At 39.1% G+C, this 19,432-nt stretch overlaps 1 protein-coding gene across 2 annotated transcripts in view; it reads left to right on the top strand.

Moving 5' to 3' along the window:
- Positions 1 to 19,432, top strand: part of dock8 (dedicator of cytokinesis 8) — an 82,533-nt gene that overhangs the window by 35,816 nt on the left and 27,285 nt on the right. Inside the window, exons 13-35 of one of the 2 annotated variants that reach the window (XM_088409602.1) lie at positions 850 to 943; positions 1,045 to 1,207; positions 2,710 to 2,827; positions 3,315 to 3,385; positions 3,763 to 3,907; positions 3,999 to 4,100; positions 4,204 to 4,299; positions 4,418 to 4,652; positions 4,724 to 4,885; positions 5,451 to 5,629; positions 5,836 to 5,928; positions 6,390 to 6,485; positions 8,702 to 8,851; positions 8,915 to 9,028; positions 9,630 to 9,785; positions 10,893 to 11,032; positions 11,113 to 11,276; positions 12,379 to 12,530; positions 14,468 to 14,647; positions 14,722 to 14,848; positions 15,794 to 15,878; positions 15,954 to 16,050; positions 18,497 to 18,631. In XM_088409602.1, the coding sequence (XP_088265728.1) occupies positions 850 to 943; positions 1,045 to 1,207; positions 2,710 to 2,827; positions 3,315 to 3,385; positions 3,763 to 3,907; positions 3,999 to 4,100; positions 4,204 to 4,299; positions 4,418 to 4,652; positions 4,724 to 4,885; positions 5,451 to 5,629; positions 5,836 to 5,928; positions 6,390 to 6,485; positions 8,702 to 8,851; positions 8,915 to 9,028; positions 9,630 to 9,785; positions 10,893 to 11,032; positions 11,113 to 11,276; positions 12,379 to 12,530; positions 14,468 to 14,647; positions 14,722 to 14,848; positions 15,794 to 15,878; positions 15,954 to 16,050; positions 18,497 to 18,631 (3,054 nt within the window). Of the gene's footprint in view, positions 1 to 849; positions 944 to 1,044; positions 1,208 to 2,709; positions 2,828 to 3,314; positions 3,386 to 3,762; positions 3,908 to 3,998; positions 4,101 to 4,203; positions 4,300 to 4,417; positions 4,653 to 4,723; positions 4,886 to 5,450; positions 5,630 to 5,835; positions 5,929 to 6,389; positions 6,486 to 8,701; positions 8,852 to 8,914; positions 9,029 to 9,629; positions 9,786 to 10,892; positions 11,033 to 11,112; positions 11,277 to 12,378; positions 12,531 to 14,464; positions 14,648 to 14,721; positions 14,849 to 15,793; positions 15,879 to 15,953; positions 16,051 to 18,496; positions 18,632 to 19,432 lie in introns of both variants that reach the window. The other variant, XM_088409609.1, reaches the window with a different exon arrangement.

Raw genomic sequence — 19,432 nt, 5'->3', positions numbered from 1 at the left:
AAAAAAAAAAACCCACTGTTGTTTTACTGAGAAACAGTATGACCCAATTTAGATCTTTGATCTTGCTATATCAAAGATGAAGCGTTTAAAAACACTAGGAGGCTTACGATTAGGGTTAGGATTAGATTGTCCAAACTGGTAGAGGTTCAAAAAGGCACCATGCTTTTCTAAATATTTCTATTTATTCTATTTATTTCTAAATATTATAAAAATTATAATAATCTAAATATTATATTAATATTTTTTTATTGTAATTTTTTTACACTAGTGACCAGTAGAACTTTCAGCAACCACGGGTTAAAAGATGCTTATATGCATTCCATTTACACACAAGCTTGCCTAGCATCTATGCCAAGTAACTGTTAAAACAATTCAAGCTAGTTAACCTTGAGAGGAGGCATCAAGTTAATAGAATTTCATGATAAAGTCACATGTCCTCATTCTCATGTGTTTTGTGAACTTGTCTAACAACTATAAATACATTAAAACAATACAAAAACAAAACAAAACAAAAAAAAAAAAAACTATGTCACAGCTTGGCCTCCGGAAGCCAAGATGGAACAAATATGGCTGCTGCCATAGGGTCACTGACAAAGTTTCCGTAGGCTCTACAAGCTCTGTACACAACTTTGTCTGTCACAATAGCGCTGATGCTAATGCAAACCCAATTTAAGAAATATATCCTGGATGGTTCACCAGTATTAAAAGCCAGGAAAAGTTGATAATATAAGCTAGCTGTGGTAATTATAAAAGTTCTAGTGAACGTGATTTTCAAGATTGCATTTTAGGACAACATTGTTACACATTGGCGCATATTACGCATATAAGTTATTGTTTTTCTTGTTTCAGGAAGGAGATCGTTTGAGTGATGAGGACTTGCTCAAATTTCTGTACGAGATTAAGAAGACATCCACTCCACAGAGACGAATCAAGACGATATCAGGTGCCTCCCTGCCATGTCTAAAAAAGAGAACTTGGTCACTTGAGTTTTATTTTGAAATGTTCCAAAGCAACAGACATGTTGTCACGATTTGTTGTATTCAGGCTCCATAAAGCTGGATATGTCTCCACTGCACGACTTACCTCAGGCTTGTTTGTCCACTGATCTTATTCCCCTCATTCCTGTGGCGGAGAAGAACATTCGACACGTCAAAGAAGTGCTGGAGTTCCCCTCCAGTGAGGTTTATGTCCCTCATAACATTTACAGGTGAGTCGCCGTGACACCTGTAAAACACTCTCATAGTGTGTTTGAGAGCGCTGAAAGCGTTTGTGTAAAACGCACTAATCGGATTACAAATATGGTTTTGTAAGGAAAAAAGAAAATACCCTGAAGGTTCTAACAGGCCTTCTTGTCTAAACAGAAACCGTTTTTACTCCTCCAACTAGCCGTAGGCAACAAGATCAGTCACGTCGCACTCATTAGTCAAGAGGTGACGTCGGCTTATTGCGTTTCGCGGCGTTCTGTGTTTGTTTTTCAAAGGGGACATTGTGCAAAATTGACTCTTTTTAAATTTTTGTGTTTCAATGGTTTGGTGTCAAGTTTTGACTGTCCAGAAATGCCATTTGGAATGCCAATTTTGCTCCCTTTACACATGAAATTCTCAATTTGGGATCTCTGGAGGTATTTTGCTTGTTTTTCTTCCATGAAGAATATTGAAGATGTTTTAATAGGACATATGGCATGATATTGTTAAAAATAATACATGCTCGATATCTATGTCAAATAAAATTAAAAACTTTATTGCAGTATCTCTTCAAAGTAACCTTAACTTTATTTACAGGTTGATGAAAACAAAACATTGGTATGGGGAAGTGTAAAAGTCAATTATAGTTTGTTTCCCATTCCATCTACCTTCTGAATTTTTACAAGGTATACAAGGTAACAAGGTAACCTTGTACAAGGTACAAGGTTTTTACACGGCTACAAATATCAGAATAATAATTATTGTTTTTTGTAATGTTAGTTGGCAAAAATAAATAAACAGTAAATAATAATGTCGTAAAATCTGAAAAACTATCCAAAATATTCCTCCATTTTCTATAGCCTCTTATCCTCATTAGGGTTGCTGGTGCCTAACCCAGCCTTCTCCGTCAGTAGGCGGGGGAGAGAGCTGGAATTGAACTCAGGGCCTTTGAACTGTGAGGCGGACATGCTAACCACCCTTCACTATGCTGCCCAATATAAAAATAAATAAATAATGCTAACCACTCTTGACTGTGCTGCCCAAAATAAATAATTAAATAAAAAAACCTACCGGCAATCATACACAGGAATGTCCGCATTGGAATGCAAGCATATTGTTCCACCATATTCTGGGCAATTTCACAAAGCTTTGCAAATGATTACTATGCACACCTTCTGTGACACGACACTGGGTCCCAGGTACGGTCATCTTGGAACTGTTTTCAATTTAAAGAAAAAATGTATTCAACTTAGTTTCTGCACACTAAAAACACATTTATAAGACTTGAAATAATTTCAGTGAAAATGATGGCAAAATGTTTTGCGACATCTTGTATTGTAAATATAGAAAATTGCATGCAACCTTCTAACAATTTAGTTTTCATATTTCTGATTTCAAAACGTTTCAATTTCGTGTTAAAATGCCAAATTATGCCATGCTACTTGATTACAAAATTACTCACAAATCACTTTTGCCATCTAGCGTTTGACTTATGAATTACATCCCTTTTTTTTGCATTCCACAGGAACTTGCTCTTTGTTTATCCCCAGAGGCTGAACTTTGTCAACAGGCTGACGTCTGCAAGAAACATCACCATCAAAATACAGTTTTTGAGTGGAGAGGACCCCAGCTGTGCTCTACCTGTTAGTACAGAAGCTACTCCTACAATTTATCCAGACACACAAATCAAATTTTGGTTATTTAAAGTTGTTTTACTAGGAAAGTAAAATTATGAAAAGGGCAACAGCAACAAAAAACAAACAAGAAAAAACAGTGAAATGAACAGCCGAACTGTATCACAATCTATCACCATCGATATACTCCAGTAGTGTATAATATGATCTAATGTATGAATACAGTATTGTATACAATCGTTGATTAATTTCGTTGATTGAGCTTTATTAACTCTTTAGGTGCCAGTTTTTTTTCTCAAGAAATTGTAATTTCACTATTTGTAATATTCTAGCTTGATAATGGTGAGAGATAAAGGCATGCTGTAAATGTTGTTTGGTGCAATTTTGCTACTTTTTTTGCTTAAAGAGTTAATTTTTAAGAAAACTTCTATCACAATAATTAGACCAATTTTCTACCTTTTTAAAATAAAATGTGTTTGTATGTTTTTCCCTCCAGGTCATATTTGGCAAGTCCAGTGGCCCTGAATTCGTGCGGGAGGTTTACACCCCTGTTACCTATCATAACAAGCAAGTACAGTTATATACGTCTATCTCTGGTTTTAACTATCACAGATTTTTTTTTTTTTTTTTTATTGTGATGAAATATAATGGTTTAAATACGCTTCAGTGTGTGTGTGTGTGTGTGTGTATATATATACTGTATGTATATATATATATATATATATATATATATATATATATATATATATATATATATATATATATATATATATACATATTTATATATATATGTATATATACAGGATATTTATAGCATAGCAAGTGTTTTTCATACAAATATTGACTTTTGTACTTCACATAAATTAGTGATAGACGACTGCGCATTCTGACATAATCATTCTAAACTGTATTGTACTGACTGTAAGTATCTGGTTTTTGGTCAGATCTCCAGATTTCTATGAGGAGGTGAAGCTGGCCCTTCCCGCCCGCCTAACGGAGCGGCACCACTTGCTCTTCACTTTTTACCACATCAGTTGCCAGCAGAAACAGAACCAGAGTAACAGCTGCGAAACACTTATTGGCTACTCTGTAAGCCTCACTCTCATAGAAAATGAGCATTTTTTCTTTCTTGTTAATGTGAGGTACATCATTTTGTTGTGCTTACCTCCTCATCATCTAGTGGCTGCCTATATGGATAAATGACAGACTCCACACGGGTCAGTTCTGCTTGCCCATCGTCTTGGAACGACTGCCTCCTAATTACTCTCTGCACACCGCTGAGGTAAATATGTTTAAAGATACTTCTCGGTTTCTTTTTTTCTCCTTCTTGCATAAGTGCAGCCTATTGTTGAGTTTTCTGCAGTGTGATGCTGTTTGTTGTGCAGAAACTTTCTTCTCAGAACATTCCAGTTAAGTGGATGGAAAGTCACAAGGGATTGTTCAATCTGGAGGTCCAGGCCGTTTCCTCAGTGCATACTCAGGTCAGTTAAAAATCATGGCTTGGAGCACTAGTTCAACATTTAACACCAAGAATTACAGTACCTTGAAATGAAAAACAAATGTAGCTTTATTTCACCACTCCTTTGCTTTACCCACCAGGACAACCACTTGGAGCGCTTCTTTACCCTGTGTCATGCTTTGGAGGGTGGCGCCAAGTTCCCGCTTCGCATCCGAGAAGAGAAGATTTCTGAGAACAAGCTGGAGCATGAGCTGAAGCTCAGCATCATCTCCCTTTCGTCGTCCAGCCTGGAGCCGCTGGTGCTCTTCCTGCACCTTGTTCTGGACAATCTCTTCACTCTCATCATGCAGCCAATGCTCATTGCTGGTCAGACCGGTAAGTTAATGATACCGCTGACTTTAATATGTGCAATGGAAACAAGTGTGTCATAATATACTGTTTTTCAGCCAACCTGGCCCAGATCGCATTTGAGTCTGTGGTGTCCATTGTCAATAGTCTACATAACAGTCAGGAGCTGACAAGGGACCAGCTGGGACGAAACAGCCTATTGGCAACCTACCTTTACTGGGTGTTTCGTCTACCTGACCCCCCTCGAGACATTCCAAATGGTATGCACTGATGATGTGTCTAGATGCATTTCGTTTTGAAAATGAAACCAATTTTTTTTTACATGCAACATAAAAGCCATGATACCTTAATTTGCCTCCTGTGTAGTAAACAGTAATTACAATGTATGCTTTTTTTGTATGTAAGGTGCACTTGAAATCCTCATCAATTTTCAAAAATTGACAGTGTCTATCAGTGGTGGTCCGTGCGTTTCACACTTAGGCCTTCAGTGGTTCGGCCCCCTCAGAATCACACGTACGCATTACTGGGCTACACAGGCTATTTTCCGGAGCATTTAAACATCAATGAACCTGCATCAGCAATTGAAACTTATACGTGATACTGCCAGAACTTTAAATAATTAATAATGTTAATGTTCTTCAGCCATGTGGGGGAAAAAATGTTTCAATAACTTTTAATACATCATTTGGTCTGCTACACGTGTTTATGATATTGTCAGGTTATGTTAGGCCAGCAGATAAGGCCTTGCTGGCCCTGACGGTCCACCACTGAGTATTAAGCACTAATTGTCCACCCAAAAGCCTCATCTGTTCTGTTCGAAAACAGGAACAGGTGGTGTAATACCATCTGCAGAGAGCCGTTACAGCACGATGGGCCGAGCTTCCGCGGCCACGGTGGGCAACATGCTACTGCAGTCTAGGATCCGGAGCAGCAGCAACCCTGACATCCCCGCACCTCACTCCTCTGCTGAAGATGCCGAGGTCAAGCACATCATGGCTGCCAAGGTATGCCAGAGGTGGGAGTTAGTCAATTTGGGCAACTCACAAGGAAATGTCACGGCAAAAATCAAGCACACGCATACAGCGCAAGTCATATGTATCCTACTCCCACAGTACATTAGCTATTGTAATAGGCCACCAGACAGCAGTTCTAATGAGGACATCCATCATGCCCATTGTGATGGAATGTGTATGTGTGTTTTTGTTTGCAGGGCCACAACGTTCCAGGGAGTCGCATGTCAACCATTTTAGACACAAACAACCATCAGAACGCACCGGGAAGCACCAGGCCCTCCAGCAGAAAGGTACAAGAAGCGGGATGTGTTGTGATGGTGACATAAGTTATATAAATCAACTTAGGTTCCTGACTCAGGTTATATAAAGCAGCTTTTGTTGACTTAATAAATGTTAAACTATTTTTAAAATCTGTGCTAACAATGAACAGCACAATAATAATAATAAAAAAAAAACACTGAACAAAATTGCCATGAAGTATATCTTAATTAGCCAATCGTGTATATATTGTAGATTTTTCATTGAATCACAATGTGAGCAGAAAATACGTTAAATTAAATAACTAATCTCTGTACAGTCTGTCTGCTTCACTGCATTTGTCAAAAGCACACATGGTTGTCATTTGTTGAATGTCCACAGGGTGTCAGTGTGGCACAGGTTTTTCCCTCGTCTGCATTCAAAGTTCCACCTTGTAGCCATAGCCACTAATATACACGGTATGCGTGCGTGTTTGTTTGTTTTTGTTTTACAGCAGTTTCACGAAGAGCTGGCTCTGCAAATGGTAGTCAGCACGGGAGTGTGCAGAGAGAACGTGTACAAATATGCCTGGTTCTTCTTTGAGCTGCTGGTCAGTGTTTTTTTTTTTTTTACACAGTGCTGCTTTTTTAGCTGGCACATTAGAATTAAAAAATAGTGATGTTTAATCGTTATTCACCACATCACATGAATCTCTCTGCCCCTCTCTGTCTTTTGTTCGCCCGCCCTTTGTTTTTACCAAAGCATATCATTACTCACATTTATTCTAAACCTCTCCATTAATCTCACTTAGTCATACTTGTCCTGCAGTGACCTTACTTGGGGGTGTAATCACTCGCGAGTCATATTGTATGCTTTTTAATAATATTTACCATGGCGGATTTAAAGTAAATTTTGTTGGGTTTTGTTTTGGATCATCTTAATATTTTCAGCATCGACCAGGTTTTCAGGTTGACAGAATGCCTTTATTTATTTATTTATTTTACCTCATGCCCTTTCATAGTTTTTATTTTAGTTTCATTGTGTAGGGTGACAATTATGAATAATTGACAAGAAGAGTGTTAAAATGTGCTTGTGGCTGTGCGTGACCAAGCGTGCATGGGTTTTTGTTATTAACTATAGATTATTTCTAGTTGTTCACTTCCAGTCTTGTAGCCTGTTCCTATTGTACATGTATGTGGTTTAGCACTTGCATATTTTCCGTTTTTTTGTGTATAACATGTAGCCATCATTTGTGGAAAATCCTAGTAAAAGGTATTACCTTGGAATTAGTATTGGTATTAGGTTTAATTCATTGATGGTTAGGTGGCTCGGTGGAGCACTGGTTAGCACGTTCGCCTCACATTTAAGTGACCTGAGTTCGAAACCAGCTGGCTCTTTCTGTGTGGAGTTTGCAAGTTCTCGTGGGCCCTCTCTGGGTAGTCGGGCTTCCTCCCACATTCACTAAATTGTCCCTAGGTGTGATCAGGTGTGTGGATGGTTTTTCGTCTCTGTGTGCAATTGGCTGCCAACCAGTTCAGGGTACCCCCTGCCTAGTGCCCGAAGTCAGCTGAGCTAGGCACATGCAAGCCTGCGACTCTTGTGAGGATGAGTGGATATAGATAATGGATGGATGGATGCATTGCATTGATGTTATTTTCCTTTTGCGTTTGTGCAGCCCTATTTTGTTGGTGTTCTTTAAATGCATTTTGTGCATTGTAAAAAAGGAAATTGAAAATGTTTTTGCTTCTCTTTCCATGGAGCCCGACTTTACTGTTATCTTGCCTAACATTTGTATGTCAACGTGAAAAAGAATGTTTCAATAACTTAATAAATTTTTTGGTCTGCTACACGTGTTTATTTTGGCTATGTTTAATGTTAGCTTGATTTGTGCTAAATATGCTATGCAATGTTATTGATGAGCACAATTTGAATTTTTGTCTGAAATCTTGGATTTCTATTGTCAAAGTATGAGTAGTTCATGATAGAATTGCAATGATTATTGTTTGGGAGTTGTCCAGGGTGCTGTTGACTTTTTTACAGTATTATTTTGTGACTTGTTCATTCATATTAAGCACGGTGCCATTTATGCTGAATTAAAAGCAAGGAATAATAGTGCTGCCGACATCCTATGGTACTGACTGTTCATACCCAATTGTGCTGGGCATATCTATCTCTTCTAAACGTGTCAAGGGGAAGAGTACAAGCCATGGGCATGCATCATAGCACTCACCTTTGCCCAGTGGTTCTCAAACATTTTACACTAAGAACCACCTCAAAAACTACTTACAGTAGCTCATCAAGTTCTGTCATCATGACCAACACTGAAATACAAGAACATTGTAGGTTTTCATCAAACGTTTCCAATTTGTTTTCCCTTGTAGCTATCATTTTATATTTTTGTTGTTAACAACTAGTCGCACTATGCACAGTGTAAATAAAAAAAAATACTGCACTTGAATATAGGAAAATCAAAAAGATGTACACATTTAAATATTGATACTATTTAAATGTATTACACATAGAAGTTAAATAAGAATTGCGCATAAGTGTTTAAAAATAACAGCATTTTAAGATTGAATGCAAAAGTTCAAAACAAAAGAAAATCCAACTGAACTGTACTCACGCAGTGATTCTTTCGCACACCACAAGGGGTGCCACACTTTGAAAATAAATTGATGAGGAAATTGGTTAGGAAAATGTTTCAAACTAAAGTATGAGATCACTGCAAATGTGCTTCAGGTAGCTTGCATTTCAAGGTATCAAGATGGAAAAGACACTTTATGGGGCTCAATTTCTGCTGATTGTCCCCATCTTTCATCTGAACAGGTGAAAAGCATGGCCCAGCATGTGTCGCAACTGGACCAGACCAACATGCCTCGGAGGAACCGCTTCTCTGAACGCTTTAAAGATGACATCACCACCATCGTCTCCGTAGTAACAGCCGAGATCGGAACCATCTTGGTCAAGCAGCAGAAGGTGGGACAGTGATCCGGCTTAACCTAAATGAGACAATTCTCCATTTTTTGACGTCTGTTTCAGGAGGTGGAGCAAGCAGAAAAAGTCAACATCAGCTTGGCCTTCTTCCTCTACGACCTACTATCTCTCATGGACCGAGGCTTTGTCTTTCTGCTGGTGAAAAACTACTGTAATCAGGTACAGCTCAGTGGGCGGAACATTAGGTACACCTGCACCATGTTAACACATCATATCAAATACAAGAAATTTAAATCAAGTTTGATAATATTATTACAAGTGTCTAGTCCGAAACTAACCACAAGCGTTATCATAGTTTTTGGTGCTTGCTACAATATGCTGTGATGTACAAATCGAGTCAAAGTCAAGTCAACATGCTTTTTTTTGTCAAAATTGTGTATTTACAGTACATATGTGACATGTGTTCACTAAGGAATCCAACCAAGGATGAGGAGTTATATACACTTTATTGATTTAACTTTACTGTACTCTTGATATAATTCACCTCTTGCAAGTGAGCCAATGGTCTTCCCGCTCATGTACTACTGGGCCAATGGCTAGTATAAATTTTGGTACCATGATGACGGGGGACTTAGTGGTTTCTAAATGCATATATAGAAGCCAGAGAAAATGAGCATCCTGAAGGAAAATAAACACATTTTGACTTTGCACGCTGCATTTCATTCACTATATTGTGTGTATTTTGCACAGACACATGGTCAACACACAAAGACACAGCCACTTGAAGGCCATTGTTGATTCATTCTTCTTCCTGGTTCAGATGTCTGCCAAAAGTGTTTCGATGCCAACACTGATCAGCATGCGTCTAGAGTTCCTGCGAATCCTGTGCAGTCACGAACACTACCTCAACCTCAGTCTGTTCTTCAGCAGTCCAGCCTCGGCTCCTGCCTCTCCGTGCCCGTCCATCTCCTCGCAGGTCCGTCCTTGGAATCTCTTTTAACCTTCTTTAGTTTTTATCTCGTTCGCTGCTTCAGCTTTTTTTTGCGCTCAGTCTCTTCTTTCTTGACTCAAAATCCATTAAAGTAGAAAAGTAAACATTTTCTCAGTCGGAAAATACAGTAAAATTGCATCTAACTGAAAGGGATAATTCTGAAGCGTGTTCAGAGTCAAGTGTAGAGGTCATTGGTTAAAAAGGTATGAATCATTTGTAGCTGTTTTTGTGGAGGAGACAGGCTTAGAACGGAGGCCATTGATTCGCTGTGGCGGCCCCTGAAGGGAAAAATCGTTCACACCCTGAAGTGGATACTGATTGATCAGTGATCTCACTGTGTTTCATATAACCTGATAGGCTCCAGTTTTGGCTGGGAGGGCAAGTTCAGAGGCAGAAGAAAGACATGAAAACAGAAAAGCATGTGAGAATAGTCGGACTGATGAATGGTAAATTTAACTTTAAAAAAATGCCCCGGTGAAAGCTTTTATAAAGATCGAATGAGATGCATTCTTTCTAAGAAGGAACTTGCTTACCACCAAAACAGCAAAAGTTTGGCCTACCACATAGATGCAAAGCATTTTAATTTGGTGTTTGCATCCGACCCCCCACGCCCAAAAAATAGCACCATTCCTTGTGATGGACAACATTAAAGATTGCAGCCAGCAGAGACTAGTTTTAAATACAACAGAAGAAAAAAGGTGACAACTGCACTTTTTAAAGTCTGTTCAAGAAAATATACAATATAAAATATACAGTATCTGAAGCCACTTTTTTTTGTTCTTGTATATCAATCTTTAATCTGCCACAATAACACAATACATATATTAAAAAAAAAACCTCTTTGAGTGTGGGATTTTCTCAGTACTTATCAGGTGAGATTAAAAAGAGATGAAAGAGAACAATTAGATACACATATTAGTTAGATTACATTTGTTTGCATTCAAAATGTAGATTAACGTTTCAATCTGAATCACAAGGGTGACCTAAAAAACAATCAGAAATGCATTTTTAAATAAATGTAAGTTATATTGCAAAAATATGTGCAGTATGCATGTGAAAACAATGTTTACTGTGTTGTATATTTTTGTACAGAGCTCTGGTTCATGTAGTTTCCAAGAGCAGCAAAGGATCCAAGGCCTGTTTGAGCTCTCTCAGGAATTCAAGCAGCAGCACTACCTTACCGGGCTGCTGCTCACCGAGCTCAATGCAGCCCTCGACATGGAATCTGAAGGGTATGGAAAAAGGGGACAAAATGTATAATGAAATCCTTAATCTGAGGCATCTTGGCTTGTTTGACTTTGTGCGACCTCAGAGGAAAGGTCCAAAAGAAGGCCATCAATGCCATCTTTAGCCTGCTCTGCTCTCATGATCTGGACCATCGCTGCATCAAGAGTGAGGTTAGAGCCAAGATGGCTGCCCTCTACCTCCCCCTGGTCGGCATCATCATTGACTCCACCAACTACCTGGATTTCACTGGTATTTGTTATTTCAACAAGAAAAAATTGCACTGTGTCTGGTGTATCACATTTACAGAAGATATAGTGCATGTGTGTTTGTTTATGTATGTGAATGCAGTGGCTTACAAAACTGACTATAACCCTAAAAAGTTTGTTAACGTTATAAAGAAAAACTTAAAAAAAAAACAAGTCACTTTTACAACATAAAATAGACAGCACTGCCCTAATCCTTTTGGACTTTTACACCAAACAATCCCCCAAATTTGACAGTTTTCACAGGACAACCTAAACAAGGTTGTGTTTGTATCAAACAACCATGAGTCAAGTTGTCCCAAGTTGTCAGCCCTTTTCTTTTAAGAGTGCAATTTCCCAAAGTGTGGGGATCATGCGTTTCTTAGTTATAGTATATGTTGGCATTTATTGTCACCTCAGTAAACGGTACAGAAGCTTCCCGGTGCCAGCAGCACACATGCGGCCCATGAACATGACACACTTGTCTTTGTACTCCTCACCCTTTCCACTGCATGTGAACCAAAAACTCATCATTGGTCTCATCAGACCACAGGATTTGTTTAATAAGCCATGTTTTTTGTTTTTTTTTTAATTTAGAATGAGCTTTAAGAAGAACCTTCCTTCTGTGATAATAGCTATATACTAGACCTTATAGATTCTATGTGCAGTGTATAGTTTTTTTTCACTGCTTCAACCTCTGTACAGTAGTACTGCTGGCAATACTTTTAACACCTATTTTCCAAAAAACTAACTCTGGGTATAATGCTAAGCATGAGCTCTCAACTTCGATGGGACTTGTTTCAAGTGGAACCTGCTCTGGGGCTCTCTTCGTGTAAAGGAATGATTGTTCTTTTTGGAACCTCATATAGATTTTTGCCATGAGGGGCCATATTACACATCCCCTTACTAAGTAAGAGAATGATAAATGTACACTCATTTATAAATTGTTCTTACTCTTCTGATGAGCTCACATTTTACATAAAGGTATCATTTCTTCAATAATTTCTATTGTTTCAAATCAACAATGTCTGTAAGCTATAGTATTATATATACAGTTTGTGTAAGTACCCCTTATGTTTTGACCTTTGCAAGTTTGTGTCTGTCTCCAGTGTCAGATGCACGTGGCGGAAAGAACAAAAGTGGTGGACCTGAGGACGACCTTGACAGCGTGCCGCCCATCAATCAATCTGTTGCCATGGCAATTGCTGGTAACCCCTTCAACACGCTGGGGAGGAACGTTCTTGTTTCTATGGCATCCATGGTAAAACTGTCAACTATTTAGCCGTTTTAGAAGTGTGTGTGTGTGTGTGTGTGTGTGTGTGTGTGTGTGTGTGTGTGTATTCACGTGTACGTGTATGGTATGCACATATGTCGTGCCAACGTTCACTAAGGTAGACTGATTAGCTGTCAGCACACACACATGCACACAAAAATCTGATGGTTTATATGCATTGCTGTTATCTGAGGTTTGTCATATCTCAAAACACATCCATCATTTGTAGTATCTACCTATCAAACTACACAGTCACCTCCAAGAGATGCACTCTAGTGACCCTGGAATGTTTTTGCATGAAACACCACTGCAGCGAGAAAAGTGACTTTCACACAACACAGCCCTCGGCTTGACATTCATCATAGTTCCAAACATGGCAGCTGTAGTACTTCAGACACTTCGATCGATGCTCTTTGTAGCTTTTTTTGCCCTCATTGATATTTTCACTGCAATGTTTGGTTTGGTGGTAAAGCCACACATTTCGAGTGTGTGTGTGTGTGTGTGTGTGTGTGTGTGTGTGTGGGGGGGGGGGGCTGGGTCCCGCCGTGAGAATGTGAGGTTTTCGAGGCGGGACACCCAAAAGCACTGCGGCGATAATGGCCACATTTATCAAGCGCTGCCACACAAGTGAAGCAGCAGTAGACCTCTCGCGTCGTAATTCATCATCAGGAGAATGAAGGTGAATTAGTCTCCAGTAGATTTTCAAGTCCGTTAGAAGAGGAAAAGAGGTAGTTGGCCACCACCAGTGTGCTACAGGTTGCATCTGGGTCCCAGTAGGATCTGGACATTCGGTTGTTAATGATGTATTTATAAGTTCTTGAATTGTGGCCAGTGACATGTCCAGGGTGTTCACAGTTTCTCGTCCACAGGCGGATGAGGTCAGCTCTAACCTTCTGTACGCCTAATAATGAATGATAGATAAAGTTTGTATGGTTATTTGTGTGTTTGGCTTCTTAGGTTAGTACTGGTATGTTTTTTTTTGTTTTGTTTTTTCCATTTCTGCTTCATTTGCTACGGGCATCTTTAATGAGATTTAAGTTTGAGATATTTTAACTATTTGAATTGTATTTTTTGGGTTGTAACTTGTAATAACATATCAGGGATTTTTATTTGATCTCATTTTCTGGTTGATTATGTTTTTACACTACTGATAATGAATTGGTATAAGCCATTACATTACACTTAATTTTTTTTTACTGTATTTAGATGTTGCAGACACATGACTGAACATAATAAGTGGTTGAAGATGTTTTATTTGTAATTTTAGATTTTTAATTCAGTTTCTTTGACTTTTTTATTTGACTAATTTAATTTTTGAATTACTGATAATGTCATTGTATTTTATTTTGGATTTTGCAGTTTACTCGTGTCTCAGAATACATGATTGAAAACCTTTTTAATCTATGTTTGATTAATTACAAAATATTATACAGTACTCCTAATGTTTTTTGTTTCTCTTTTTGTTTATTATCATTATTAGTATTAAGTACGATTCAATTAGACCTATCCATGGGTTATTTATAATTGCTGATTTATTATTTTCTTGTTTTGACCTATTAATGGCCAGAAAAAAAGACATTTTTCTTCTTTGAAGTTCAGTTTGAAAGTTTAAAGTCATCTTTGCTACCATTTTATATTAAAACTGAAGTAAAACTAAAATGTATAGATTGAATACATTTGCAGATAGGAGATCTTGGTTTTTGGCTATATCATTGTTGTTTAACTTACTGTATACTGCCACACAGTTCACAGTATAAGGCGGTTTAGAAGTGGGAGGAAAACTAATGGCAATCTCACCCGCTTCATTTTTAGAATGCATGAGATCATACGGGCAAAGTATTGTGTTCATCTGCCGCGTTTCTTTCTGGTTTTCAGTGAGCTTTTGCTTGTGCCTTTGTCTAGTATCTTACTCTTTGTCCCAGCAGGGGAAGTCGGTGGCCACGCTGCCGGCGGACACGAGCCGCCACCTGCTGGTGTGCTTCCTGTGGGTGATGAAGAATGCAGACCGGGGTCTTATTCAGCGCTGGACTGTGGATATACCCCCCTCGCAGCTCAACAAGCTGCTGGAGCTCCTTACTATATGCGTGTCCTGTTTTGAGTACCGGGTCAGTTTTCTCACCATTATTTGAATTCGTTCAGAGGCCTTTTTGCTCAATCATTTCTTATTATTTGTGTGTAGACTCACCAGAGCAGCGATAAAGTGAGCACACAGGCTTTACAGAAATCCCAGCAGGCTAAACTCCAGCTGGAAGAAGCCCTGCTGAGAGGGATGGGAGCCCGCGGGGAGATGATGAAACGAGTCGGAGGTAACGCGCACTTTGAGGGGCTTTGCCATCAAGGGAGCATGTTTTTAAATCACTTTATAGATCTTGACTATAGTATATAGTAGACAAGGAACACATGACTCTGTACCACAATTGTGTGTTGGCCTCCGACCTGCAAGGTTGTGGGTTTCAGTCACCAACCTTGGCGACCATCTCTAAATGTCCTTTAGCAAGACATTGTATCCTACTTTGTTCCCATTAGACCTGAGTAGTCTCAGTGGTAGAACCCTTCAATAGTCTGTGAATGGGTGAATCCGATCCTTTTTGTAAACGATATTCACTCTAACTTTAAGCAACACATTCTGTAGAAAGGCGGCACGGTGGTAGAGTGGTTTGCATGCTGACCTCACAGTTAAAGGACTCAAATTCAATTCCACGTGTTCTCCACATGCTTGCATGGGTTCTGCCCGGGTTAGTTCGGCTTCCTCCCACTTTCCAAAAACATGCATGGCAGGTGTATAGGATACTCTAAATTGTCCCACTCAAAATTGGCTGGCAACCAATTCAGGGTGTCCCGCCTACTGCCCGAAGTCAGCTGGGGTAGGCACTGGCAAGTCAGCGACCCTAGTGAGGATAAGCAGCTTTAGAAAATGGATGCATGGATGGATTCATTCTGTAGAAAGTGCTATTCAACTCCACTCCAGTTTACAATATTATAATAGTTTGTTTTTTTTTAACTCTTAATTTGGCTCCTTGAGGTACATTGCAGTCACTTACAGCCATTATTTTCTTCTTATTGTAGTTGTAGTTTGTTTGTCTCTTAAAGTCTTTGTATGAGATCTCATTTGATCGGTTGTACCTAATTAGATGGTCTGTGACCATTTTGTCTGATATTGCAAAGTATGGCTGCAGATGGGGTAGATCATTTTTGTAGTCGTCTTAAATACATAGTTTCCTTTTAGATGTTCGTAATTTTGAGTTTGTCAGGAATGGACAGAACCATGGGTCAGAGAGAAAATCTGCGCTGGAGGAAGGATCTCACCCAGTGGAGACAAACCAATGACAGACATAAGTACGTTTAGTTTCACTTCTGAAAGCATACACCGTCTTTCGAATTGGAAATATTTATCATCATCCCTCGCTCTAGGACCAAGGCAGAGTTGGACCAGGAGGCTCTGATCAGCGGAAATTTGGCCACAGAAGCAAACCTGATTGTTTTGGATCTGCTGGAAACCATTGTGCAGGTCAGAATGAGCACACCTCTAATTGGAGAAACATGTGTTATAACAATCGCTTGTTTAAATATGAATGCTCCTTCTACAGTTGTCAAGGCGTTGAATCACTTGCAACTGGACTGTTCAGGTTGCACGAGAATTCCAAGTTAACATGAACAACCGTTGCGATTGAATCAGTGCCCTGAGAATACAATGACCTGGATGAATGAGAATATTCACAGACCTCTTCCTCCTGCAGAATTTCTTTTGAGCACTTTAAATTGGCTGTATTCACGTGTATAAATAAACCGCCCACACATACTTGCAAGACTCTGCAATTTCTGCTCGAAATGAGTCTTTGTACACTTTATTGTTGGAAGCACTTTGGAGAAAAAAAGCATAACTCAGCTATCTTTAATGGTGTTCTCCCAGACAATAGAGGGATCACATCAGGACAGGTTGGCAGGTCATAGCAAGGTTGGAAAGAGGAACATTCCTGGTAAATATCGATGGAAAGATAATAGGACAATTAAAGCAGTGTTAAAATGCATCGGATATGCAGATAAAAAATTAAAACAATTAAGAATGAAACTATTTTCATCAGACCTCTAACTGTCAGAACAACAGTGCCAGCAAACTAAAGCATTTTAAAAAAGGTAAGTTTTCAAAATTAACAGGGAGAAATACAAGAGAGGGACTTACAAAGCCGAGGGGTAGAACAGCTGAAGATTTCGGCCCCCTCGGCGAACAGGCTTGGTCAAGGGACAACGTAACATCTAAGAGTCAGGATTGTTGATGTGGATGAGGTCGGAGATGTGGCGTGGAGAGGTTATGAATGACCTTCAATATGAGGATCATTCTAGTTTAGGTGGAATTTGATTGGAAATCAGTGGCGTTGCTGGAAAATATATAAGAAATGATCGTCAGATGACTTTCTGAGGATGGTGTGCACAGCAATGTTCTGAACCCGTTAGTTTTTGATGTTATTGATGTTATTGAATGATTTAATGGCGAAGGCCTTAGAGAGGGGGACTGCAACAATGGTGTGGGAGGCTGATAATGCAGACAGAATTTGGTTACCTGGATAGTCAAGAGTGGAATTTTTTGACCGCATGATTCGATTCTGATTTTGAGGTCTCTGATTCGATTTGGAATTGATTTTTGATTCAAAGCGATGTGGTTCGATTCAATTAAAAAGTAATTCTGCCTCAATCTATGGATGTGCAAAGTATCATCATACTACTTCAGTGTGCAGAGACAAAGTGTTTTTTTGTTTTGTTTTTTTCCTTAAATTTGATGTGTAAAGAACATGCCTTTTCCCACCTTTTTCCCATAGAGTGTTTTCATGAATTTACATGTATGTGAGTAATGGGTTTGTGAATTAATTTGAAGTTTGTAAACGTTGTTTTGTATTGTTGATTGATTGATTGATTGATGGATTATGATTAGAAACCACGATACAGAAAAGGCGTACTTTTTAATGCTTACACAATCACCGGATCCGTGACAGTCAAACTCAGTTGCACGTCACTCTCACATTTGTGGCCGTGTGGATTTGTGTGTCACACGAGTTTGCAAAGCGCAGCAAGACTACTTACAATAAGGATGGAACGGTTGAATTTTCTCCATTGTTTATTATTGTGTGTTGTGCGCTTTGGCTTGACTTTCCAGAACGGGCTGCATGGTGATGTCACCGCACATTGCGTAGTACGGAAGCTGACGGGAAGCATATTGATTTCTGTTTTATTTTTTATTTCGATTTATGATGTTTTATATCAATTTAAATCGTAGTGAATGAGAATATCGATTGATGAGAATAGATTTTTTTGGCACACCCCTACTGGATTGTGTTATTGAGGAGCGTTTGGAAAGGCACTGAGCTGTCAAAGATGACGCACAGATTCTTCACCTGAGAGAAAGCAGGAGTAGCTACAATTCCGGGGCTGGGGTAGATTACAACTCCTGTCCTCATTGGAGTGTCTTGTGGGAGTGCACATCTCCCTCATGAAACACACACATGCTGTTAGATAGAGGCAAGGGAGAGGAGGAAATAGGCTTCATCGGAGCGTTATAAATCTCCAAATAAATTGGAATTTAAAATGTAAACTGTGATTGTTATCATGTTTGGTCAGCTACAGGCATCACTTTAACTAGACTTCCAGGCATCGCTCATATAACTGTGGCTCTCCGTTAGACTACAGCCGAAGGGATGGAAAGAGATAACAGTACTGTTACTGTGCAGTTACTGTATGAGAATTAATAAATTAAGATTTAAGTCAATGTGTGTACTGCAGTAATATTTCTTTGTCTAAATACTTTTCACATTTAAAAATTCAGGAACCCACATAATGCATGCCTGAAAATTCTGTGGGGGTGTTGCTTCTTCGCGGTTTTTCACTTATCGCAGGAAGGTTCCCATTAACCGCAAAAAAATTAGGGATTAGTGTATCTCAGTTTGCTTATGTCTTCCATGCAGGCCGTGCCACTGGCGGACTGTAAGGACAGCGTGGTGGGTGGTGTGTTGAAGGTTTTACTCCACTCTCTCACCTGCAACCAGAGCACCACCTTCCTCTCGCACACCTTCAGCACACTCAGGGCACTTGTTGTCAAGGTACCTCATTATTATTCATATTATTATGAATCAATGTTTGATTTCTTATACACTGTAATGGCTACATTTTTTTCTCGTTATTGTCACAATTTCACTTTATAATTCCATCCAAGCATTTATTGTAACCACGTATCATATGCCAGCTGTCTTCGGACCAAACACCCCTTCTGTTTTGTTTTCATTGAAATTTCAGAAATTTAGTGCCATCCAGGCTTTGATTTTCTCTAGTCGGACAAAAGTGACTTTAAGGGCAAAGCATCCTTTTTACTTAGAGGGCTGTAGATCTGACTGCCATCTGCTTAGTAGTGGAAATAAATGCCATAATTTCTTAGAACCTAGAACCAACAAATACAGTAAAAACAGCAGTGGCTTCGAAATAGAATGCTGTGAAACATCATAGGATAGAGGAGCACTCATAATTATTGTGGCAGGTCGGGGCAAATGCAAAATAAGAGGTGATAGGGCGAACGGATCTTTCTGCTCATGTAAACATTTTTTAAATAAAAAAAAACAAAAGTTATCGTCTATTCAGCAGTGCAGTTTTTCAGCTACTGACTGATTTAAGGGCTGAGTCTGCAATGTTACACTGCACCACACCAGGCTTCTATATAAATCATAAGAGAAGAACATGTAGTTATCAACTGATTTTCCAATCCGGCCAAAATGGCTGGTGAGTTAGTGTAAAAGTGCTTGGGTATGTTTAGCTTATATTTGTATGACTGTTTGAGTGTATGACTGTTCAATAGATAGATTGAAGTGACCGTGGCTCTCCTTGCCCAGATGCAGGGGCATTACAGTACT

This window comes from Hippichthys cyanospilos, chromosome 1, assembly GCF_059441005.1.
Source record: "Hippichthys cyanospilos isolate Australia breed blue-spotted pipefish chromosome 1, RoL_Hcya_1.0, whole genome shotgun sequence".
In the NCBI taxonomy this organism is placed as follows: Eukaryota; Metazoa; Chordata; class Actinopteri; order Syngnathiformes; family Syngnathidae; genus Hippichthys; species Hippichthys cyanospilos.
Note: the sequence above shows the minus strand (reverse complement) of the source record. Positions and strands in the feature narration are given on the sequence as shown.